General features: G+C 34.9%; 1 protein-coding gene across 3 annotated transcripts in view; it reads left to right on the top strand.

Moving 5' to 3' along the window:
• Nucleotides 1-23,680, top strand: part of LOC121367437 (membrane-associated guanylate kinase, WW and PDZ domain-containing protein 1-like) — a 160,357-nt gene that overhangs the window by 95,469 nt on the left and 41,208 nt on the right. For all 3 annotated transcript variants that reach the window (XM_041491608.1, XM_041491609.1, XM_041491607.1), the window contains exons 6-12: nucleotides 1,901-1,958; nucleotides 3,131-3,183; nucleotides 3,682-3,780; nucleotides 9,939-10,136; nucleotides 16,809-17,450; nucleotides 18,352-18,389; nucleotides 19,706-19,823. In XM_041491608.1, the coding sequence (XP_041347542.1) occupies nucleotides 1,901-1,958; nucleotides 3,131-3,183; nucleotides 3,682-3,780; nucleotides 9,939-10,136; nucleotides 16,809-17,450; nucleotides 18,352-18,389; nucleotides 19,706-19,823 (1,206 nt within the window). The remainder of the gene's footprint in view (nucleotides 1-1,900; nucleotides 1,959-3,130; nucleotides 3,184-3,681; nucleotides 3,781-9,938; nucleotides 10,137-16,808; nucleotides 17,451-18,351; nucleotides 18,390-19,705; nucleotides 19,824-23,680) is intronic.

Genomic DNA, 23,680 nt, shown 5'->3' with positions numbered 1-23,680 from the left:
TGTGATGTCAATCGTCGAAAAACATGAGTTATGACATCATGCGTATGTAGAAATCGTCTAGCCCTAGGGTCAGATAGATTTATCTAGCACCGTGCAAAAGCTGTATAACCCTGTCCTGTGGGCAAGAATAAAAGACTTCTTGCTGCTAATTGGTACAAGTAGATTATGTACTGTCAACAGATTTCCTTTTTACACTAACACATTAACATGGCAATTGAGTTGAGTATCCCTGATAGCATGCTGGAACCCATGATGCATATGATCATTTATTATAATCACTATAGACTAGGTACAGGCATTGTGCATACATACAGGTGGGCGTAGCTCAGTGGTAAAGTATTTGCCTGATGTCCAGTCAGTCTAGGATCGATCCTTGTCGACGGGTCCATTGGGTTATATCTCGTTCCAGCCAGTGTACCACAACTGGTATGTCAAATGCCGTGGTATGTGCTATCCTGTCTGGGATGGTGCATATAAAATATCCATATCTACTAATGAAAAAATGTAAACTATGTCTGACATCCAATAGCCAATGATTAATAAATCAATGTGTACATTGATGTTTAGCTTGTAAAATTGTACTGAAAAGTGTGGACATTAGGAGTCTGATTGGGCCTTTTCCTGCACACGTCTTCTAGTTGTTGTTTATCTGTACGATTGTTACCTGTACTGGCATTACCTACATATATTCCAGCCAGTGTTTTATGGTTAATAATTATAGCGTATTAAAAGAGCTTTCATTCCATATTAAGTTTATGCCCCAAGTGAAATAATTTTCATTTATCACAAGTTTAAATAGCGAATAATAATTATTTCACAAGGGATATAAAGTTGATGTAAAATGGTAGAGTTTAATAGCCTGTTTAATACTCAACAATTGTGTTTTAAACAATCGGCTCAGCAAAACTATTTTTTTTATTGTGCGTAACATAAAATATAGTTTGTTTCCACTACCCAAGCAATATAAAAGATCTCTAGCTACTAATTGAAAAGAGTAACCCACAGCATGGTGGTTTCCTCTCTCTTTAGCTATTTATTAATTAGATTGTTAATGCCAGTGCATTATCTTCAGTACCCAGAGCCTGGAGCCCTTCTGATGCCAATGTGAGTTAGTTAGGTCAGGTCAGGTCATAGGTTTTAACGAGCACATTCAGAAAAAGCTGTAGTAGCATACACCGGTGTGACTTTTGCCGACTCCTCCGTCCAGGACAGAAAAAGGTTTGGGGTGGGTGGGAGAGGGGGTCGCCCATGCTGGCATGTTCAAGGGAGCACAAGCAGCCCGACCAGGGTCGGTAATGGGCGAGGGTTGGTTTTGATGAGCACTATTGCTGTTGCAAATGTCCCATTGGATTAAAGCCAAATAGAAAATGTTTCGTAATTTCTTGAAGGTAATTTTAACGCATAATTTAGAATGATTCATTAAAATTGAAAATGGAGCTAATTGGTTGATTTGACTTAGTTGATCGAAATATAGCTCCTTGTGACTTAGTATCATTGTTAATGTAGCTCCTTGTGACTTAGTATCCTTGTTAATGTAGCTCCTTGTGACTTAGTATCATTGTTAATAATTTATTAATCTGCGGGGTGGAATGTAGCCCAGTGGTAAAGCGATTGCTTGATGTACAGTCTGTCTGCTATCGATTCTTGTCGGTGTGCCCATTGGACTATTTCTCATTCCAGCCAGTATACCATGGCTCTGGTAGGTGCTATCCTGTCTGTGGGATGGTGCATGTAAAAGATCCCTTGCTACTTGTGGAAAAATGTAGCTGATTTCCTCTGTTAGACTATATGTCAGAATTATGAAATGTTTGACATCCAATAGCTGATGATTAATAAATAATGTGCTCTAGTTGTGTTGTTAAACAAAACAAGCTTTAACTTTATTATTTTTATATTGTAGAACTGCCATTTGGCTGGGAGAAAGTGGAGGACCCACATTATGGAACATACTATATTGAGTAAGTATATCTGTATCACTCATCACATTATTATTATTATTACACATGAATATAGACACGGTTTGATGATTTAAAACTATTATTGAAGCTGTAATAATATATTTATTAAAAGACATGTAGTAATTTAATAATACGTATAGTATATTAATACATGTGTAATATATTTATTTATACACATGCAGTATATTATTAGTACACATGAAACATATGGTTAATTCACATGTAGTTTTCGTGTGAACCTCATTTATATTCCCATTTCATTATCTTCTCTTTTAATTATTACTAGTACTAGAGAGGATAAATGAGATTTTTTATAAAATCAGTCAATAAGTACATAACCAGTACACTTCATGCGATAAGGGATATAAACATAGATAAATATTGGTATCTGCAGGCACGACTTATATGATTGGTTTTCAATAATTGTTCTTTTTCGTATTTTGAGCAGTGGAAGAAAATGCCTTCATGCTCTCAGCTAGTTATGACTATAAATATTTATGTTGAATATATATACATAGCCAACCGTGCTGTAAAAAGCATTATGCTATAATAATTACTTATCTATATATAACATTAATGATGTGTACCATCTTGATACAAGCTTCTTTTAATATTGTCTTAATATAAAGGCCACCTGCCAATAAAGACCATGTCGAGTGTGTTCCTTGAATTGCCTGTGTGGATGTCTTTGAGAGTACAGTTGTGAGTGTAATGTGACCTATGCTTCTGTCAGTGATGTGCATCTGTAGGCCTAATCACTTGTGATTTATGACATACACGTCCCGGTATCATACACTCATACTCATGTTAAGACAACTTCCTCATTAATCACACTTCAAGAAGTCTAGTTAAGGAAGTTACAGGTAGTTTATAATTTACTTTTTAAGAACAGTATGTCATTCAAATATATAAATATATGCACATTAGGAAATAATATTATTTGTTGTATAACATACCTTGTATACTGTACATGTCTTTGTTGGGGGGGGGGGGGTGTATTGGTGTGTGTACTGTAAGTGTGTGTGAGAAGGAGGGAGATTTATTTATTTATTAGTTATTATTTGCAAACAATTATAGAAATATGTTTTTAAAATGTTTCATCACTAAAATTAATTTATTACAGTCATTTAATGTGTTATATTATTAATTTATGTATATATGTATTTTTACAGTCACGTCAACAGACGGACACAGTATGAAAATCCTGTGGCTCTAGCCAAGAAAGGTAATATACCAAATATCTAGTATCATATCAGTTATAACGATAATACTGGTGTAAAAAAAACTATAACTCCTTCATGTTTAGATTTTCAAAGAAATATAATCTTAATTAATATAAATGTAGATTATTGGATAATAGAGGTAACTGGACACATTCAACCCATTTTATTTACGGTTATATGACGTCAAACATATGGTTATTGACCACACATATATTGAGAGAGGAAACCCGCTGTTGCCACTTCATGGGCTACTCTTTTTCGATTAGCAGCAAGGAATCTTTTGTATGCACCATCCCACTGACAATATAACACATACTACCACCTTTGATATACCAGTCATGGTGCACTGGCTGGAACGAGAAATAGCCCAGTGGGCCCACCGTCAGGGATCAATCCTAGACCGACCGCGCATCAAGCGAACACTTTACCACTGGACTACGTCTCGCCCCGTATATGGAATGAGTTTATTTAGTTTGATATGTTTTTATGTTGTTTTCCAGAAGACACCAATGGGACAAGTACACTTCCGCGGTTCAAGAAAGCAGTGGAATCTAACAAGCGTTCACAGAGCGATTCAGATATGAACGGGCAGACAGTCGGTAAGGAAAACATATTAACATACAGCTAATCTAACAAGCGTTATCAAAGCGATTCAGACATGAATGGGCAGACAGTCGGTAAGGAAAACACATTAACATACAGCTAATCTAACAAGCGTTCACAGAGCGATTCAGACATGAACGGGCAGACAGTCGGTAAGGAAACGCATTAACATAACAGCTAATCTAACAAGCGTTCACAGAGCGATTCAGACATGAACAGACAGACAGTCGGTAAGGAAAACACATTAACATACAGCTAATCTAACAAGCGTTCACAGAGCGATTCAGACATGAAGGGACAGACAGTCGGTAAGGAAACACATTAACATACAGCTAATCTAACAAGCTTTCACAGAGCGATTCAGACATGAACGGGCAGACAGTCGGTAAGGAAACGTATTAACATACAGCTAATCTAACAAGCATTCACAGAGCGATTCAGACATGAACCGGCAGACAGTCGGCAAGGAAAACGTTAACATACAGCTAAACCTGCATGTAAAGGCCACTCACTAAATCAACTTGTTTGTACACGTGAGTTTTCCCAGGGATTTCCATTAGCTTGCCAAACTAAAACACCAGTCCAGTTTCCTTGAAAAAAAATCAGACTGAAAAATAATTGCATACAATTTTATTATATTTCTTAATTTTATTATTTATTTAATATTTATTATTTATTTAATTAAATTTTTTATGTATTTAATTTTATTATTTTTATTTGCAACTGTAGTATTTTTTAAATAGGGTGCTAATAAAAACATTAATTAAATTTCTTAAATGCCATGTTACCCCTCCCCCTTCCCATTTTTTTTGCAGATTGATTAAATGTGAGGTGCCACAATTTTTATTTATAGACTGGCTGTGGGTGTTGATATGTATTTATATCAGTTTTATAAGAAGATGTTAACATTATTGACAAGGGGAATTGATTTGGCACAAGAGAACCTATCGAGAATTCATTTCAACAGTCATATATTGTGTAGGTGATAACTTCTCTAAGCCCATCCTTAACCCAGTTTTTGTTATACCTTGAGGAATTTACACCCAGCAGATGAGAGTGAAATGAAAACACAAGTAATGCATGACAGGCTGACTCTGTGGAAGTTTGCGATTGAATCCTCTTGTCTCAAGTATATAATTGGTGGCTTCTCTCAGAGTGGCTGCTAGCGGGCATTCAGATAGTTCACATCTGCTGACCACATCACCCAGCAGCTTACACCTTGATCTTCTCCAGCCAAGGTGCTCTCTTTTAGAGGGTAGAATTCATTGTGATAGATGGAATATGGTAGTCGTTAGGTTAAGTGAATATCTTCATTTCTCTATGGTGATGCATTGGGTATTAAATTAGCTGCCAAGTCAAATGATCTTTATGTCCGTCCCCTTTGAAATAATTTTAACGATATAATTAAGGTCCAGTAAATGAAACTTTTTTATGCATTTGAAAGTAGTAGTTAAAGTAGTAAAGTTAATTACAGCCAGAATAATTTATCAGTCATTACCTGGCCAGTTGGAACTACCAGTATTGGCACATTTGTTTAATAGACAGATTTACCACAATTTATTTTTAATTAAAAAACAAATTAGGGAATCCCATGCATGTATGTGACATTATTTTATCTTTGTGATTTATGTATAAATGTTTTATTTTATGGCATCCAGTTTTCTTGGTAAATAAGTTCTTACTCTATTGATGGAAAGTGGCAAACATATTTAAATAAATAAATAAGTGAATAAATAAAATAAATAAGTAAATAGATAGATAAATAAATAAATAAGTAAATAAGTAAATAAATAAGTGAATAAATAAATAACTAGAAAATTAATAATGATAGCTTACTACAGGGTGATAACGGTGAATTGTGACCTTCAAATCCTGATATTTGTGTTTTGGCTTATACCTGCATTCAGCTGCAATACCGTATTACACATAATGTACGGATTATCAGTGAGAAAGACTTCCAGGAAAACTATTGTTAACACAACAGATAATTACCATGTCAAAGAGAACAAGGAATTACAGTAATGCATAAAGCAACCTCAGAACAAACACATACAGGCTAATATAGGTCAGCTAGTGTGTCATTAATTAATGTGCTGTGTGTTTATCCAGTGCACCAGTAATGTCAATATTATGCTTGGCTTTCTCTATGTAATTTAACGGTTCTAATGTGTTTTGCAATTGGATACAATATTTGGATACTGAGACCAGTGAAATGAAAGACTGGCACATATGACAGGATGTTAAATACTATATGCTGAGTTTGTCAGACTTAAAATTGTAATATTTTTTATGACTCTTAAAGGAAAGGTGAGTTTAAAATTATTTCTTATACACATGTAAGTAAAAGTTAGTGTTGCTTCAAAAGTTTTTTTTGTTTTTGTTTAAATTGTATTTTCTTAAAAAATTATTAAAAAGTAAATCTGGTGCCTTATTTCATTAGCAAAATATATTGTTAGCTGCTTAAATAAAAAAAAAAAAATAAAAAATAAAAAATATTAGTGGTTGGAAATTTTGAAATTGAGTCATATACAAATTTATTTACTATAGACATCTGAATTTAAAAGATTGTAGAGGTTGAAAGGACTGAAGTTGATGTAATATTTGACTAGTAAAATTAAACTTGGTTTTAGCTGTCTGATTTAAAAAAAAAGTAAAATATTATCTGTTTTAGTTAGTAGTTGGGTGATTTATGTACAGATGTGGTGAGCCTTGTAAAGTGTTTGTTTACCTGTTTTTTAAAGGTTATACTTTTGGTTTTATTCCAAGACCATTCTGTAATAAATTTCTCTTTGATTACTGTTGCTAAAGGTAGGAGGAGTATTCCAGACATCAGATGATTTCTTTGAAACGGTGTAATCTAATTCAGATTTACTCTGCCAAAGAACATGGAACAAATTGAAGACTTGTTAAACATTCCAATTCTTAAATTAACTTTTGCATAAATTCTTTTTTTATTCACTTTAAAAGATTTAGCAAATGGCAGTATAAATCTTGCATCAAACAACAAAACCCCCACCCCCAGTCACCTGCATAGTGAGTTAAATAGGAATAGATGGTTATTCACAGCTGATTACTCGTACAGTGAAACCCCACCCCCAGTCACCTGCATAGTGAATTAAATAGGAATAGATGATTATTCACAGCTGATTACTCGTACAGTGAAACCCCACCCCACCCCAGTCACCTGCATAGTGAGTTAAATAGGAATAGATGGTTATTCACAGCTGATTACTCGTACAGTGAAACCCCACCCCCAGTCACCTGCATAGTGAGTTAAATAGGAATAGATGGTTATTCACAGCTGATTACTCGTACAGTGAAACCCCACCCCCAGTCACCTGCATAGTGAGTTAAATAGGAATAGATGGTTATTCACAGCTGATTACTCGTACAGTGAAACCCCACCCCCAGTCACCTGCATAGTGAGTTAAATAGGAATAGATGGTTATTCACAGCTGATTACTCATACAGTGAAACCTCTTATAACGGCACCCTCTGTAAACCGGAATTCCCCAAAACCAGACATATTTCACAGTCCCTTTTTTAAAATCTGTACCGAACTTAACCTCTCTAAACTGGATACCTCTTGAAACTGGACATTTGACTTACCCCAGAGGGTGTCTGGTTTAGAGGAGTTTCACTGTATATTATATCTCACTTGTATATATACTGAACAACAAAAGAAACATGAATATTTTAATACAGTGAAACCTGTCTAAACCGGACCCTGAACTAACCAGAATCCTGTCGTAACTGACAAAGTCTCTAGGTGTTAAATTTTCTACATTCTAAAATGTGACTCTCTAAACACCGGATCGTGTCTAAATGAGATAAATGTTAGGCCTCCAGCATGATCCAAGTTAGGTTTTATTGTATATATATTTTATCATGATACAGTTTATTCAGTAGGCCCACATACATGTGGACTGTCAAAACGCCAACAAGACACAAAAACTAATCACATTCAAACTGACTAAGTTTAGAATAAAGTAAACTATTAAATTTTGCTTCTTTTTTTTTCATTCAGTATATTTCATTACAAAATTAGGTATATTTACAGCCAGGTGATAATAAGTTACACTAGGCTGCTATGTTCATATAACACCACATGCAATTACAACATTCACATGCTAAGCGATGTGAAGCCTGGGTGACAAAATCACAAATTGTTTCTATTCAATCCAAACCACTTGGTATGTGACAATTTCAACTTCTTGGCTTTACAATGTAAAATTCCACTGAACTGAGCGGCTTTGGATTGTTACCATTGTCATGGTAATGGGTGACACTTGAATTCACCTGTACCCATACCTGACAAATACTGGCCATGGTCATCTTTAGGCCACTATGGCCAGGGATGGTCAGATCTCTGTTGAGGCAAACAAGACGCTGTCGTGATTGTCTTGTATTGTCCTGCAGGTAGTATTGTTCTGCCTCTGTCAACCCACCCATTGTATTCCTGGAGTCAGTGCCTGGCAGATGTTAACTTTCTGACTTAAATTAAACAGTCGTAAACCTTTGGAAACTAGTCTCTTCAAGACCCATTTCAATTTTAAAACCTGGCTGACTGTCTATTCATTACAAGGAATTTGAAAATTAAACATCTTGTGATCCATTGACGACCTTGTTGGTTAGGTGGTGTGAATAATTGCCTAATAAGGTGATTCAAAAACGTGTTTCCCTGATTTTAACAGCATGTAAGTACCATAATTGTTATAAATATGTATATGTGGGTATTTACCAATTCTGTATACATGTATTTGCTAATCACACACAGTGAAACCTGTTTAAACCGGATCATGTCGGGGGACTTAATATTTAGACAGGATCCAGTGTTTAAAGAGTCGCATTTTAGAATTTAGAAAATTTTGGATCCTGAAACTTGGCCAATTTTGACAAGATTCTGGTGAGTCTGGTGTAGACTGATCAGATGTAATTGAAAATTGATTGGTTGGGTTCTAGTGAAATAATTATCAGTTATGAAATACATAATTGACTGTCATGGAAACTGATGGCTGTAATTATCCTTGTAGTACAGATGATGAAACATAAAATATTAGGTGAAATCTATTGTAGTTTGGTTTTATTTTCATGCATACATAAAAAAAACAAATCCCCAAGATGTTGTATTGGTGATTCTGTCAGCAGAACATTAACAAAATTTGTAGGTTCTCTTCTAGAAAACATGGTTCAAATCCATCGTAAGTTGATGTATATTGTAACTAATTGTATAACGAAATGTTAATTGATTATAACAGTTGATCAACAGTGAAATTCCAACTGCTTCCTGACACCAGTTGCAGAATTAATCCTCTTGCAGTAAACTCATTGATTGTGTCATGCCTCAACAAACCAGTAGATCTGATTTCCCAACAGTGTGAAATTTCCTATTAGCTGTGCATTCAGTTTTAACATTTAGTTCTGTTCCTTACAAACTATACTTTTTACATCAATAACACTTGAATTGGTTATGGGTTAAACATTTGGGGCTTAATTTACACAGCCTGTTTTTCACTTACAGGCATGTAACTACATATATGGCTTAATTTACACAGCCTGTTTTTCACTTACAGGCATGTAACTACATATATGAACAATACTTAAAGAGATGTGTTTAAAAAAACCACATTTTTTTTAGTTCAGCCCATGTATTTTAGTGTTTGGAATATTCCTGTTTTATTGTTCACGGTTTTTTATTTTATTGTTTGTTGGTCCAAGTTAAAAACCATTTTTAATAGTTCCTGACTTTAGTGTTGTGTATTGTTTCTAGTTCCTGACTTTAGTGTTGTGTATTGTTTCTAGTTCCTGACTTTAGTGTTGTGTATTGTTTCTAGTTCCTGACTTTAGTGTTGTGTATTGATTCTAGTTCCTCACTTTAGTGTTGTGTATTGTTTCTACTTCCTGACTTTAGTGTTGTGTATTGTTTCTAGTTCCAGACTTTAGTGTTGTGTATTGTTTCTACTTCCTGACTTTTGTGTTGTGTATTGTTTCTAGTTCCTGACTTTAGTGTTGTGTATTGTTTCTACTTCCTGACTTTAGTGTTGTGTATTGTTTCTACTTCCTGACTTTAGTGTTGTGTATTGTTTCTACTTCCTGACTTTAGTGTTGTGTATTGTTTCTAGTTCCTGACTTTAGTGTTGTGTATTGTTTCTAGTTCCAGGCTCTCAGAAGCCGTTCTTCACGAAGAATCCCGCGGAACTGTGTGGCAGCTTCATCCGCACATCGCTGATAAAGAGCGTGCGAGGGTTTGGCTTCACCATCATCGGCGGGGACAACGTAGATGAAGAGTTCCTGCAGATTAAGAATGTCGTTCCCAACGGCCCCGCCTACAAGGACGGCAAATTACAGACAGGTACGTACAGTCGAGTCAAAAATCAACCACTGTGTATATTCTCATGGTCAAACTTTAGTGTTTTAAATAAAATTGGTTTTATGTTTTCCCCACTTACAAAGATAGCAAACTACAAACAGGTATGTACAGTCGAGTATATTCTCATTGGGGATGGGAGTTGGTTCAGTTGGTTGAGTGCTCGCTTGAGATGCTTACGGCGTAGAATAGAACCACCTCGGAGGATCCATTCAACTGATTAGGTTTTTTCTCGTTCCAACCACAACTGGTCAAAGGCTGTAGTAAGTGCTTTCCTGTCTGTGGGAAAGATCCCTTGCTGCATTAGTAAAAATGTAGCAGGTTTTCTCTGATGACTAATTGTCATAATTACCAATTGTTTGACATCCAATAGCCAATGATTAATAAGTCAATGTGCACTAGTGGTGTTGTTAAACAAAACAAACTTTATATTCTCATGGTCAAACTTTATTTTTTTAAAATAGATGCTTTTTAGTTCTAATAGTCAAACTTTAATTTTTGAAATAAATCTGGTTTTAGGCTCTCATAGACTCATAGTTAAACTTGATTTTTTAAGTAAATCTGCTTTTAGGTTTTGATAGACTCATAGTCAAACTAGCTTTTGAAGTAAACCTGGCTTTAGGCGGTCGTAGTCAGACATTTGTTTTAGAAAAACCAAGAAGAGTGGACAGTAACATTGCAGTCATCAAAATGTTCAAGTGTGGACATAGGGCCATACCGTGGACATAGGGCCATACCGTAAAATATAGAAAAATCACATCATTATACAGGATTAAAATAAAATTTGATTTTGTTTAATGACACTACTAGAGCACGTTGATTTATTAATCATCACTAAGTAGATGTAAAAAAAAACGGGTAATTTTTACACATAGTCTTCAAAGGAAACCCACTGCGTTCCATTAGCAGCAAGGGATGTTTTATATGCACTTTCCCAGACAGGGCAGCACATACCACGGTCTTTGATGTACCTGTAATGGGGCACTGTTTGGAATGGGTAGGTCTTTGATAGAAGTAACCTGTGTTGTCAAAATAGGTTTATGTTCTAGCCCCAAATCAAGTGTCCCATGTACCACATGTTGAACCCTTAATAAAGTAGATCTGAATGAACCAACAATTATGTGTCGAACTTCTGTATCAAGTGTCCCATGTACCACATGTTGAACCCTTAATAAAGTAGATCTGAATGAACCAACAATTATGTGTCGAACTTCTGTATCAAGTGCCCCATGTTCCACATGTTGAACCCTTAATAAAGTAGATCTGAATGAACCAACAATTATGTGTCGAACTTCTGTATCAAGTTGACAGTTTCCTTTCTTATTACTATAAAGTCCCTTCACACATACCCTGATATTGCCCCCACCGGCTACCGACCCTGGACGAGCTGCTGGTGCTTTCTTGCACCTGCCAGCACAGGCGGTCCCTCCTCCCACCCATCCCAGATCCTTTCCTGTCTTGGCCTGGTGCTTATAAAATGTCTAGAGACTATGAGTCTGAGACAGTAACATCATGGCAATGCCAAACATATTGCATGCCTGTGACGTCATTTGAGATTGAGTCTGGACGTTTTATAAGCACAGGCCCTGGAGGGAGGAGCCGGCATGAGCCGACACCTGCACTCATGACAGGCTTGCTCTGAATGTGCACGTTAAGCCCTATGACCTGACCTGACCTTGATATTTTGTTATTCATATCAGTTCTTATAGTTATAGTACTGATACTGGTGTTTCTTATATTTGAATAACACACAACTGATCAAAATATAGGGGGCTAAGATTTTGTTTAAATAAGATTTCATGGAGAATGACGTACCGTTCGTGACTTTCTTGACATATGGTAACCTGGTAACCTGAATGACCATCCCGACTAATTATCTATATTATTATTGTCTCTTAATTACCAATTATCTATATTATTATTGTCTCTTAATTACCACTGTACTCGTTTGTTCAGTCGTGTTAATGATAGACAAGATGAAGAAATCTGCTGCGGGTTGTTACTTGGGTTTTTTGTTATACCGCCCCATTCTGTATTATACTCTGTGTGATGTCTAATACGCATATTTCCCAGGATTAATTAAGGTGAGGTCAAGGTTAAACAAACATTCCCTTTCTTTCAATTCAGACCATGTTTGCCTTAATTAAAGTCTCCTTTTACAATATATATGCAGCTTGTTTTTACTTTCTTTTTCTTTTACAATACTTATATTTAGGAATAAGTCTTTAAAATATAGTATAGCTGTAATAATTTTGTGTAAGCAAGAAACTGAAATGTGATCTGCAATTAATCTTTTGTACCTGGAAGTGTTGTGCTGGTTAAATGACCAGTAAACATGACAATGTGAACAAAGTGCATTATTTTACCCTGTAACCAGATCGTGTAAATGGGTGGGCTACTAGTGATACAGGCGCTGTGCAGTGTAATTACCACAGCTCATATCAACCCCTCACATTGTGCAAACTCTGGAAACTGATTAGTGTCTCAGATGTCGTCTTACCAGCTGAGTTTGGTTTGTCTACAAATGTATATAAATCACTACAACTACAAGGAATTGTGTCACGTGTATGTGTCTTTCCATTAGTTGCAAGGTAAATTCAATTTTAATTTCATTAATTTTTGTTATTTGCCAGGGCTCACACTGGAACATATTTAGGTTAAGCCAGTTTTTTAGATATATAAGTATTTCCTTGAAATGTTTTAAAATATGGTTAATTTCATGAATATTTTATTAGCCAAGTAGTAAATGGTGTAGCCACTTTGTATAAAAATTAGCAATTGGCTACTTTGGCAATGGACAGGGTGAGCTCTGATTAGCTAATTAGAAAGTAACATGTTTTGTGTAAAGCACTGAATGATTATATTGTAGTTTTAATTTGGTTATAATTCAGTTAATTTGAAAAAAACATTTTTTGTTTTTAAAATCTTTATTGCCTCAGAGAATCATGTGATAATATTAAGGTTCCAGGGAGACTATAATCATTACCGTACCATACATACAGTTGTTCTAAAAATCAGTAACATGAAGTACATAAAGTTGAATAAATGATACTAAACATACTGAACAGTTAACTAAAATTGTAATTGTCTTTAGTTTTAAAGTGCAATCTCAACCGTAAGTAGGTAGACAGTTTGGAAGTGAAGTACTCAAAGATACATTTACATACAATAATGGCAAATAACTGGAAGAAAATTAACCTGCAAGTTTCAACACATATATCAAGTTGACAGTTTCCTTTATTATTACTTCGAGTATAAAGTTACACTCACCCTGATATTGCCCTCACCCGCTACCGACAATAGTCAAGCTGCTGGTGCTTTCTTGCACATGCCAGCATGGGCTGTCCCTCCTCCAACCCATCCCAAACCCTTTTTGATTTTTATTAATATTAGTATATCTTAAATTTCCAGACATTGTTGGTTCTGCCATTGCAAATGAGGTTTTAACAATTATTGTTATAAAGAGCTGTACATTTGTCATTTGTGGGTGTTATGCATTTTACCATGATCAGGACAACACATGCCATTGTCTTTAATATCACCATGACTGGCCATGGTATGTGCTGTCCTGTCTGTAGGATGGTGCATATAAAAGATCCTGTGCTACTAATGGAAAAATGTAGTGGGTTTCATCTCTAAGAGACCAAATTTTGCACATCAAATATCCAATGATTAACAAATCAATGTGCTCTAGTGGTGTCATTAAACAAAACAAACAAGCGGAGAATTAACTAGGTTTATTAGCAATATATTAGATAAACCTACTTAAGGCGCAGATCCTAGTTTCAACCCGTAAAAATGGACGACACTAAGTTTGGTTAAGTTACAAACCTGTAACACATTTGGATAACGTTACAAGAGAGTAAAACAAGAGTGTGACGTTGAAACGGTGAAATATCGTTAAAAATAGACTAAAACTTGACTCCATAACTGTTATTTCTTAGACGCACATGCGTTTTAAAAAATATGAAAAATACATTTTGTGGTATTACCGTAGAAACACCAGGATGACCAGAAACACCTTGGTTGTACGGAAATAGATTATCTAAACAATAAAATACAAGTAATGTTTGATTTCAGTTATCATAAATGGCTTTAATAGTGAAAAATATGCCTTAAAAACTAGGGTATGTCCCTTTAAATCTCGATTGACAAATTCACTGAAGTTCATTGTAGTATGTTATAACTGTTGTCACAGTAAAGTAATAAGATCATTACCAAATCCCTACTGACTTTACTCGGGTACTTCTCACATTTCACAACTCATGTTGTTCAATTATCCATAGATAGACTACTTATGTGTTTATTGGCAGTGATAATCTTGAACAGTCATGTAGTCATGGTAACGTTATTGAACAGAGAGATAGTTAAGTCATATTTTGTTCATCATAACATTACTGTTAATGAGACTTGTGAAATCTGTGGTGGATGAAGGCTGTGTTCAAAATGTCCAACACATCACTTGCTGTTTATGTATTCCTAGGTTTACTTTGGGTGAGTATTTTAAAAAAGACGGTTCGTAAATAGAACAATTTAAATATGGTAGTGTAAATCAATCATTGGTTTGGGGCACTAAGTTTATGGGCTTTTCTTATTTATATGTTGTTGTGTTAGTATTCCTTAAGACCTGCCTTTTAAAAACATTATGATTTAGATTCAAGAATGAATTTATAACTTAGTTTTATTATAAAAATTAATTAAAATATACTACCTGTTTGCAGTACAGTGAATTCCTTATTAAATCTCAAGAGTTTATTCTTAATAAACAGTGAGAAATGTGTTTGAAACACATTCCTAGAAAAATTAAATGTTTTTGAAATAATGCTAAATGAATGAGATTGAGTTAATATATTAAAGGGACAGTTCTGAGTTTGCAGAGCTCTACAGTAAAATGTTTCGGACTTGATTTTCTTGATTAGAATACCAGTGTGTATATCCAATGTGTTTGCAGCAGTGATTTTTCATTTTACTTCATAATATGTATATATAATAATATATAATAATATATAATAATAATCATTATATATATATAGTACATTCAAATTTATTGGAAGATTAAATTTGTTTTAGGCTATTATAGGATGACAATAAACACGTTGTCCAATAAGCAGGACAATATCTTTAAGATGTAATTTTAGTCATCAAAAAGGATCGCTTAGTTGGAAACATCTTACAATGGCAGAAAACTCAGGACAGTTATTTTTAAATGTCAGATTCTGGGCCATGTTTTTAGGATTTTTCAAGATTTTTTTTTTTTTAAAGTCAGCAAATAATAAATGTTTAATAAAATTAACTAAAATGTGCAATAGCCAACTCACTATGTAAGATTACAACAATCCAAATATTCTTAACAATGGCATAAACCTGCAAGGTTTTGAGATTTAGGGTTTTTACTTATTTACCTGCGGAATAAATACAGCTCTGATTGGATTCTCCTAACCGCCCTGTTTTAATACGCACAGCCAGCAAATGGACATAAACCCAATTACGTGAAGTTGACTTAAGCCAGCCGGTTGTGGTAGATGGAAGGCTTCCTGTCAAGTTGTTATTGTTCAAATGCTGCTCTCTTCTCTCACAATATTTGATGAGAGGTCAGCAAACTGAAATGATGGTCGAGTGCTCGTACAGGTAGAACTGTCATCTCGATATGTTTCCATTGTGTAGATACAGACGATACTGATGGGTTTTTTGTGTGGATATCCTTGGAATATATATTTGATAAGCTACATCTTGTAATGTTATGTGGTTGTGATATAGACATGAATTTGGTGGTATTGTATAATACTGAATGTTTTTTTTCTTTCTGGGAATGGCAGTGTTTTGTATTGTAACATTAAGATATATTCTGTATATTGTTAATAAAACATTCATTTTATATATGGGCATGTACATGTATATTATGTAAAGCTAAAATGATAATGTTCATGTTTTATTTAACAAACCTTTGATGTAATATGTAGAATCCAGTTCTAGATTGTTCACAATAATTCATTATTAAAATTAACTGCTTTTAAATTGTTTTAAAAAAAGAAGAGTTTCCTCCCTTGTTTCAGATAATGCTCCTTTGATGCTAATTATTGTATTAATATCAAGTCTAACATTTGAACACCTTTGTGCATAGATTGATTCATTGTTTCTTTGGTTTTGAGAGTAAATAAAATATAAACAAATGTATATAAAAAAAATGGTCCACATCAGTTTTAGAAGGTAGCCATCTGGTTCCAAGTTTTCAGAAGGTTGTAAAACTCACAGGGTTGTTCCACAATTGATTACATATAACAGATATAACCAATGCTTAGCACAGCAAAGTTTAGGATAGGTGTGGTGACCTTCCATGGGCTCCCCCCAAAAACAACAACAACGACCTACTGTATATAACTAGCTCTCATTAGTTGAGGCCATATATATGGCCACCAAATAAACACAGAAAACAAACTGAAGCAGATTAGAGAACCACCCTGCACACTGAACCAGCCCTAATATAGAAACAGAAGAATGAGAAGAAGTCTGCGTGCCATTAAATGGACCAATATAATCTCTGCTCTTTGTTTTTTCAAGCCTAGATGGGGTAGAAAGTGTAACACAGATTTGTAGTACAAAAAAACAATTCTATATTTCAATGCTTTTGGGTAATAAGATTTTAATTTTTTTTCCCAGGTGATGTTCTAGTGTACATCAACAACAAATGTGTGCTTGGTTACACGCACCAGGATGTCGTGGGGGTCTTCCAGAACATTCCTCCTGGAGAGACGGTTGTCCTTGACGTCTGTCGCGGCTACACCCTACCGTTTGACCCCAATGACCCCAACACGGAGATCGTCACCACAGTGGCCGTGACCGTACCGCAGGACGCCAACACGTCAAACACACCCTCCCTGTCCAGCATCCCCCCTGAAGCTCTCAACACTTCACAACGAAGTATGAAGTCCCTGCCAGACTTGGCGCGGTCGGCTAGTGCGCATCAGAACCTGAGTTTCGGTCAGAACAGTATGCCGGGAGATTTTGGTGGTTCGGATAATGCCCCCGATGTGTTGAACATGATGAACAGCAAGGCGGAGAGTCTGGTGATTAATATTGTGCGTGGCCCCATGGGCTTTGGATTTACGATAGCCGACAGTCCGTACGGACAGAGGGTGAAGCAGATACTGGACCGACCTCGGTGTAAGAACCTGATGGAAGGAGATGTGTTGGTGGAGATTAACGGGACAGTGGTGCGGGACATGTCTCATGCAGAAATTGTTAATGTGTTAAAAGAGTGTCTGGTAGGGGAGGAAACTGTGATTAAGGTTCAAAGGGGAGGTAAGTCTGTTTCATATTTTGTTTTATTTGTTATTTGAATGTATAATGTTGCAAAGTTAAAAAAAATATTTAAACATTTTTGGGGCACTTTGTAGGTTTTATTTTAGCCTTTTTTTTTAATAAAGCCAAATCATTTTACTTTTTTTTTATTAAAAATGAGCTGTTTTAAGTAAAATCTGTTCAAAATAGTAAATTTAGTAGCAATTCTCTAGAAGTATTAGCCATTGGTTCATTTGTTAACAGTCATATATGTGCTTATTTGGGGGGTGGGGAGAGCATCAAGTGAAAATAGTTGAGTGCGTTTGAAATTGCCACATGGTTTGTTTCATTCGTTGTGCTGTGACCAGCACCCTGACATACCTGTGCCCTGGCAGCTCAATGAAAGTGATAAACACCATGTTAGCATGACAACCAGCAATCACAATTGTTGCTAGAGCCTTTAATGAGTTATTACACTCAACAACACTATGATTTATTTTAAGTCTGCATGAACAATAGTTTTAAAATTCCACATGATTTTTTTTTCTTGCCAGTGTATTTATTAGGTAATATGGTAAATGGTTATTTTTGCCACTTACCTTGTTTAGAGTTAGCACTTGTATATTTCTATTTATATTTGTTGGGGAGGGCTGGGATAAGAAGGGATTATCATACAGAAGACTGGCTACTTAATTATACTTTATTGGTGTCAAAGTTCAAACAGATTACAATGTAACTTAATACGTTTATAAACATTTCCAAAATCTAAAGATTTGTTTATTTGGTAAGTTATAAAAATGTACAGGAAGTAAAAATATGCAAATAATTTACTTTATTTTGATAGAATTTGGCATTGTGAAAATATGTTTTATGTTTTTGTTTAAATACACCTTTATAAAAGAATATGTATTTATCTTTACAGGTGTTCCAATGCACAGGCCAAAAAAGCCAATCAAACTTGTAAGACTTTAATAATAATTTTAATAATTGAAATGTTTGTTGAAAAATTTATAATTTTTGAAAATGAGAACTGTCAGCAATTCCTAATACAAAGTTTTGAAGTTTTGTTACATGTCATCTCATTTTCTTCTGACTGAATCACTTGTAGTTCAAAGCATTTTCTTTCTTTTTTTTCACATTATGATCATTTGATAATACAGTGAAACCTGCTTAAACCGGATCATGCTGGGGACCTAATATTTATCTGATTTAGTCAGGATCCATCGTTTAAAAGGTTGCGTTTTAGAATTTAGAAAGTTCAGGACCATGAAATTTGCCCATGATGACAGGATTCTGTTTTGTTCAGAGTCCGGTTTAAACATGTTTCACTGTAATTATCATTATCTTAGGATGGCACACTTGTTTTTAATCAATTGGTAAATCAGTAAACAATCAGTACACATGTATTTCATGGTTTTCAGTCACGTTGATGCCCTAGTTAACAAAACACGTGCAACCTAAGTAAATATCTTGCCTGTTACGTTCTTTCTGTTTCAATTTATCATGAAGAATTGTAAAAAGAAATTGACAGATACCAACCACTGTATTGTTCAGTGTTAAACAGTACTGGAGCAGGACTATAGTGATCCATGGATTTAATTGACATAAAATCAAAATCCCACTGACAGATTAACAAACGACATCAAGAAATGGCCATTAGTGGTCCATAAACACATCTCTATCTATATAAGTCATGTTTATGATAAATATTATTATATGTATTATATTTTAATTTTTTATTTATTTATGAAACATACTAACACAATGTTCAACAACAGTCATTTTGTTTTGTTTTTAATAGCAAATTCTTCTAAGTGGGTCGTTTAACCTGCTAAACAAACATGAAAGAGTACCCAGTCTTAGATGATTTTTGTTATTTCAAGAAGCTTATATACATGTAGTGTTTCATCAGGATCATGAAATTTGTAATATTATGTCTGTCTATTTGGACTTGTTGCATTCCTTAACATCATCTTTAAATGTTATCCATTTTAACCCTTTTCCTGCCGCATTCTTTTTTAAATGAAAACAATGCTAAGTGACGTCATTGTGATGACGCTTGACATGTATACACGTCAACGGCAGGAAATGTGTTAATACATGTATTAATAGTATTATTTTAAATAAAGTAACATGAAACAATAATGTTTGGTTTAATAGTCGTTACATTATATAGTAATTTATACATGTTACATCTACTTATCCAGCAATAATAAGTTAAGTGATTTATGTAGCTTATGAATAAACTGTTTTTAAAATTGCACTTTGTTTTGCAGTCAAAGAGTTTTGATGAGAAGTTGCGACCTGGGGTAGAGCCAGCATTCACGAATCAACCTGGTGCTTATTTCTTCAATGGAGAACAGCGGGATTTGTCCGGTCAGAATGAAACTGGAGGTAACTATTGATAAAGATGTTTCTGTATATCACGACGTTCTTTTTATTACTAATGGTACAGCATAAATGTTTGTTTTTTAAACTTTGTGTTAATTGCTGTGGTAGGAAATAGCTTAGTGGTAGAAAACAAAAGAATAATAGTTTTATGACATTTCAGCACATTTAAAGTATGGCTGTTTAGTTTATTGTCTAAAGCCTACCGCACATGGGTGATATCAGCTGAGTAAAAAGTTACTTGCGACGTTTTGCTCAGCTGATAGCTCATGTGTGTGGGCAATTTTGCTGAGTTTTTTGCCTCACATGGGCTTGAGGAAAATATCTATGATATCATGTTTGATATTTTTGGCCAAGCATGGTAAAAATCTCACTGTGTGCGGGCTAAGTGAGTCATCAGCTGAGCTGAAATCACCAACTGACTAATAGAAACATGAAAATTGTATCAGAGTGATGTCATTGCGACAGTCGTAAGCAAACTAGTTCAGCACAGAGCTCACTGTGTGAGGTGAAATAGTTATGAGCTAACGGCTCAGCAAAAAGTCTCCAGTAACTTTTTGCTGAGCTGATTGCTCTCATGTATAGTAGACTTAACAGATGGTTGTTTTGATACTTAGTTGATAGATATGGGGTAGGGTCTAGCTCAGTCAGTAGAGTGTTCACCTGAGGTGCTAAGATCACAGGATCGAACCACGTCGGTGGACCCATGCTCTAACTGGTTTTTCCTGTTCCAGTAAGTGCCTCATGACTGGTATATCAAGGCTGTAGTTTGTGCTGTCCTGTCTGTGGTAAAGTGCATATAAAAGATCCCTTGCTCCTAATGAAAAAATGTAGCGGGTTTCCTCTAAGATTTTTATAAAAAATTACAAATGTTTCACATCCAGTAGCCAAGGATTAAAACAAATTATTGTGCCCTAGTGGTGTCATTAAACAAACTTTTGATTGATAACGAGAGAAAGATAGAGCAGAAACCAGCTGCTACCACAGGCTACAGATGCCAAAAATACAGCAAGAACATTACTACAGACAGGGCAGTACATTTCATTTCCATTGAATGCCCTACCACCGAACTTCATTCTGCCTGTCCATTGTAGACAGGTCACCTGAGGTGCTGTGTTATAGAACTTCATTCTGCCTGTCCATTGTAGACAGGTCACCTGAGGTGCTGTGTGTTGTAGAACTTCATTCTGCCTGTCCATTGTAGACAGGTCACCTGAGGTGCTGTGTTATAGAACTTCATTCTGCCTGTCCATTGTCGACAGGTCACCTGAGGTGCTGTGTGTTGTAGAACTTCATTCTGCCTGTCCATTGTAGACAGGTCACCTGAGGTGCTCTGTGTTGTAGAACTTCCATTCTGTATGTCCATTGTAGACAGGTCACTGGAGGTGCTGTGTGTTGTAGAACTTCATTCTGCCTGTCCATTGTAGACAGGTCACCTGAGGTGCTGTGTTTTGTAGAACTTCATTCTGCCTGTCCATTGTAGACAGGTCACCTGAGGTGCTGTGTTATAGAACTTCATTCTGCCTGTCCATTGTCGACAGGTCACCTGAGGTGCTGTGTGTTGTAGAACTTCATTCTGCCTGTCCATTGTAGACAGGTCCCCAGAGGTGCTGTGTGTTGTAGAACTTCATTCTGCCTGTCCATTGTAGACAGGTCACTGGAGGTGCTCTGTGTTGTAGAACTTCATTCTGCCTGTCCATTGTAGACAGGTCACTGGAGGTGCTGTGTGTTGTAGAATTATCCATCCAACCAGTTTCCTATGACATGCTGTGGTATGTGCTGTTCTGTGGGTGCATTTGAAAAATCCCTTACTACTATTTAGCAGGACTAACTTGTGTAGCAGCTGCGGATTACCACTCTCACCAAATGTTGAAATAACTATTTTTGACACAGGTTCAAATAACTGTATTTTTAATAAATGTTGAAATAACTATTTTTGACAATGGTTGAAATAACTGTATTTTTGACAAATGCTGAAATAACTATTTTTGACAAAGGTTGAAATAAGTATTTTTAACAAAGGTTAAAATAACTATTTTTAATAAAGGTTAAAATAACTGTTTTTGACACTGGTTGAAATAACTGTATTTTTGACAAATGTTGAAATAACTGTATTTTGGATAAAGGTTGAAATAACTATTTTTGACAAGGGTTGAAATAACTTTATTTTTAATAAATGTTGAAATAACTATTTTTGACAATGGTTGAAATAACTGTATTTTGGACAGGTTGAAATAACTATTTTTAACAAAGTTTGAAATAACTATTGTTGACAATGGTTGAAATAACTGTATTTTTGACAAATGCTGAAATAACTATTTTTGACAAAGGTTGAAATAAGTATTTTTAACAAAGGTTAAAATAACTATTTTTAATAAAGGTTAAAATAACTGTTTTTGACACTGGTTGAAATAACTGTATTTTTGACAAATGTTGAAATAACTGTATTTTGGATAAAGGTTGAAATAACTATTTTTGACAAGGGTTGAAATAACTTTATTTTTAATAAATGTTGAAATAACTATTTTTGACAATGGTTGAAATAACTGTATTTTGGACAGGTTGAAATAACTATTTTTAACAAAGTTTGAAATAACTATTTTTGTCAAGGGTTGAAATAACTATTTTTGACAAATGTTGAAATAACTATTTTTGACAAATATTGATATAACTGTATTTTTGACAAATGTTGACAAATGTTTTTTGACAGATGTTGAGATAACTGTATTTTTGACAAATGTTGACATAACTGTATTTTTGACAGATGTTGAGATAACTGTATTTTTGACAAATGTTGACATAACTGTATTTTTGACAAATGTTGACATAACTGTATTTTTGACAGATGTTGAGATAACCATATTTCTGACATCATGAAGTATGTCTTCGCTTGCACGTTCATTGTTCTGAAAGAGTAACTCAGTCTGTTTTGGTAGTTTCTTCTTGTGTTTGTGTTGTTTCATGAGGAAAAGCAGTTACTAACTTGTTTTCAGTAAAAATATGTTTTGCTGGTTACAACAGATGTTGGCAAATGGGGGACCCTCTCTTGGATCAGTGTAATATAGCTTTAATGGACTGTTGATGTTTCATGGTTTATGTCTGCCACCGGCTGCATAAAAGGCTTGTCGGAACTTGTTTATGAATCATCAATTCCAAGATTCCAGTTATTTTACAACTTAAAAGCTGTGCAGAGATTTTTGTCCAGTTTTTGTAGTGTTCAACATAATTTACTTGTTGGTGTAGCAGTTGCCTCAGGTGTGAAAGGGTGATTCTTGTCATCAAACTCTTTTTTTTCTTTCTTTTTGCAACAAACGTTACCAAAACATCCATTGTACTCAAACGTGTACAGAGGTATGGCTTTGTTCTTAAGACCACACCTGAAAGTGGCAGTCCTATTCCAGGAATGATTGTTCTGTGTCTTGGAAAGTGGCTCTTTTCCAATAAATAAACACCTGGGTATATGCCATCATACTTTGTTAAAACATCCTTTGGACTTAGTCTCTTAGATACAAGTTTGAAAAAGATAATTATTTTATTGTTAACAATAACAGTAATGTATATAATTTTATGCCATGCTTATATTTAATACCGGTTCAAGTACTGTGTCCTGGAAATTCAGTTTTGTTGTCACATTGTTAGACATATGCATCATTCACTGCTTTGCACTGTTCTGTCTGGGAAATGCAGATGAAAACCAATTAAAAATTAACCTCATAATTTTTTTATATATGTGGTCGGATACCAGTGTCTGATGTACTCTTGTATGTTTAAATCTTCACTCTGACCCATAAACTGTAAGTAATGTTGACCCTTTATCTCAATGTTGTAATATGACATATCCACATGAACCCAACAATCTATGA

Source organism: Gigantopelta aegis, chromosome 3 (genome assembly GCF_016097555.1).
Source record: "Gigantopelta aegis isolate Gae_Host chromosome 3, Gae_host_genome, whole genome shotgun sequence".
In the NCBI taxonomy this organism is placed as follows: domain Eukaryota; kingdom Metazoa; phylum Mollusca; class Gastropoda; order Neomphalida; family Peltospiridae; genus Gigantopelta; species Gigantopelta aegis.
This window is presented reverse-complemented; position numbering and strand designations above follow the sequence as displayed.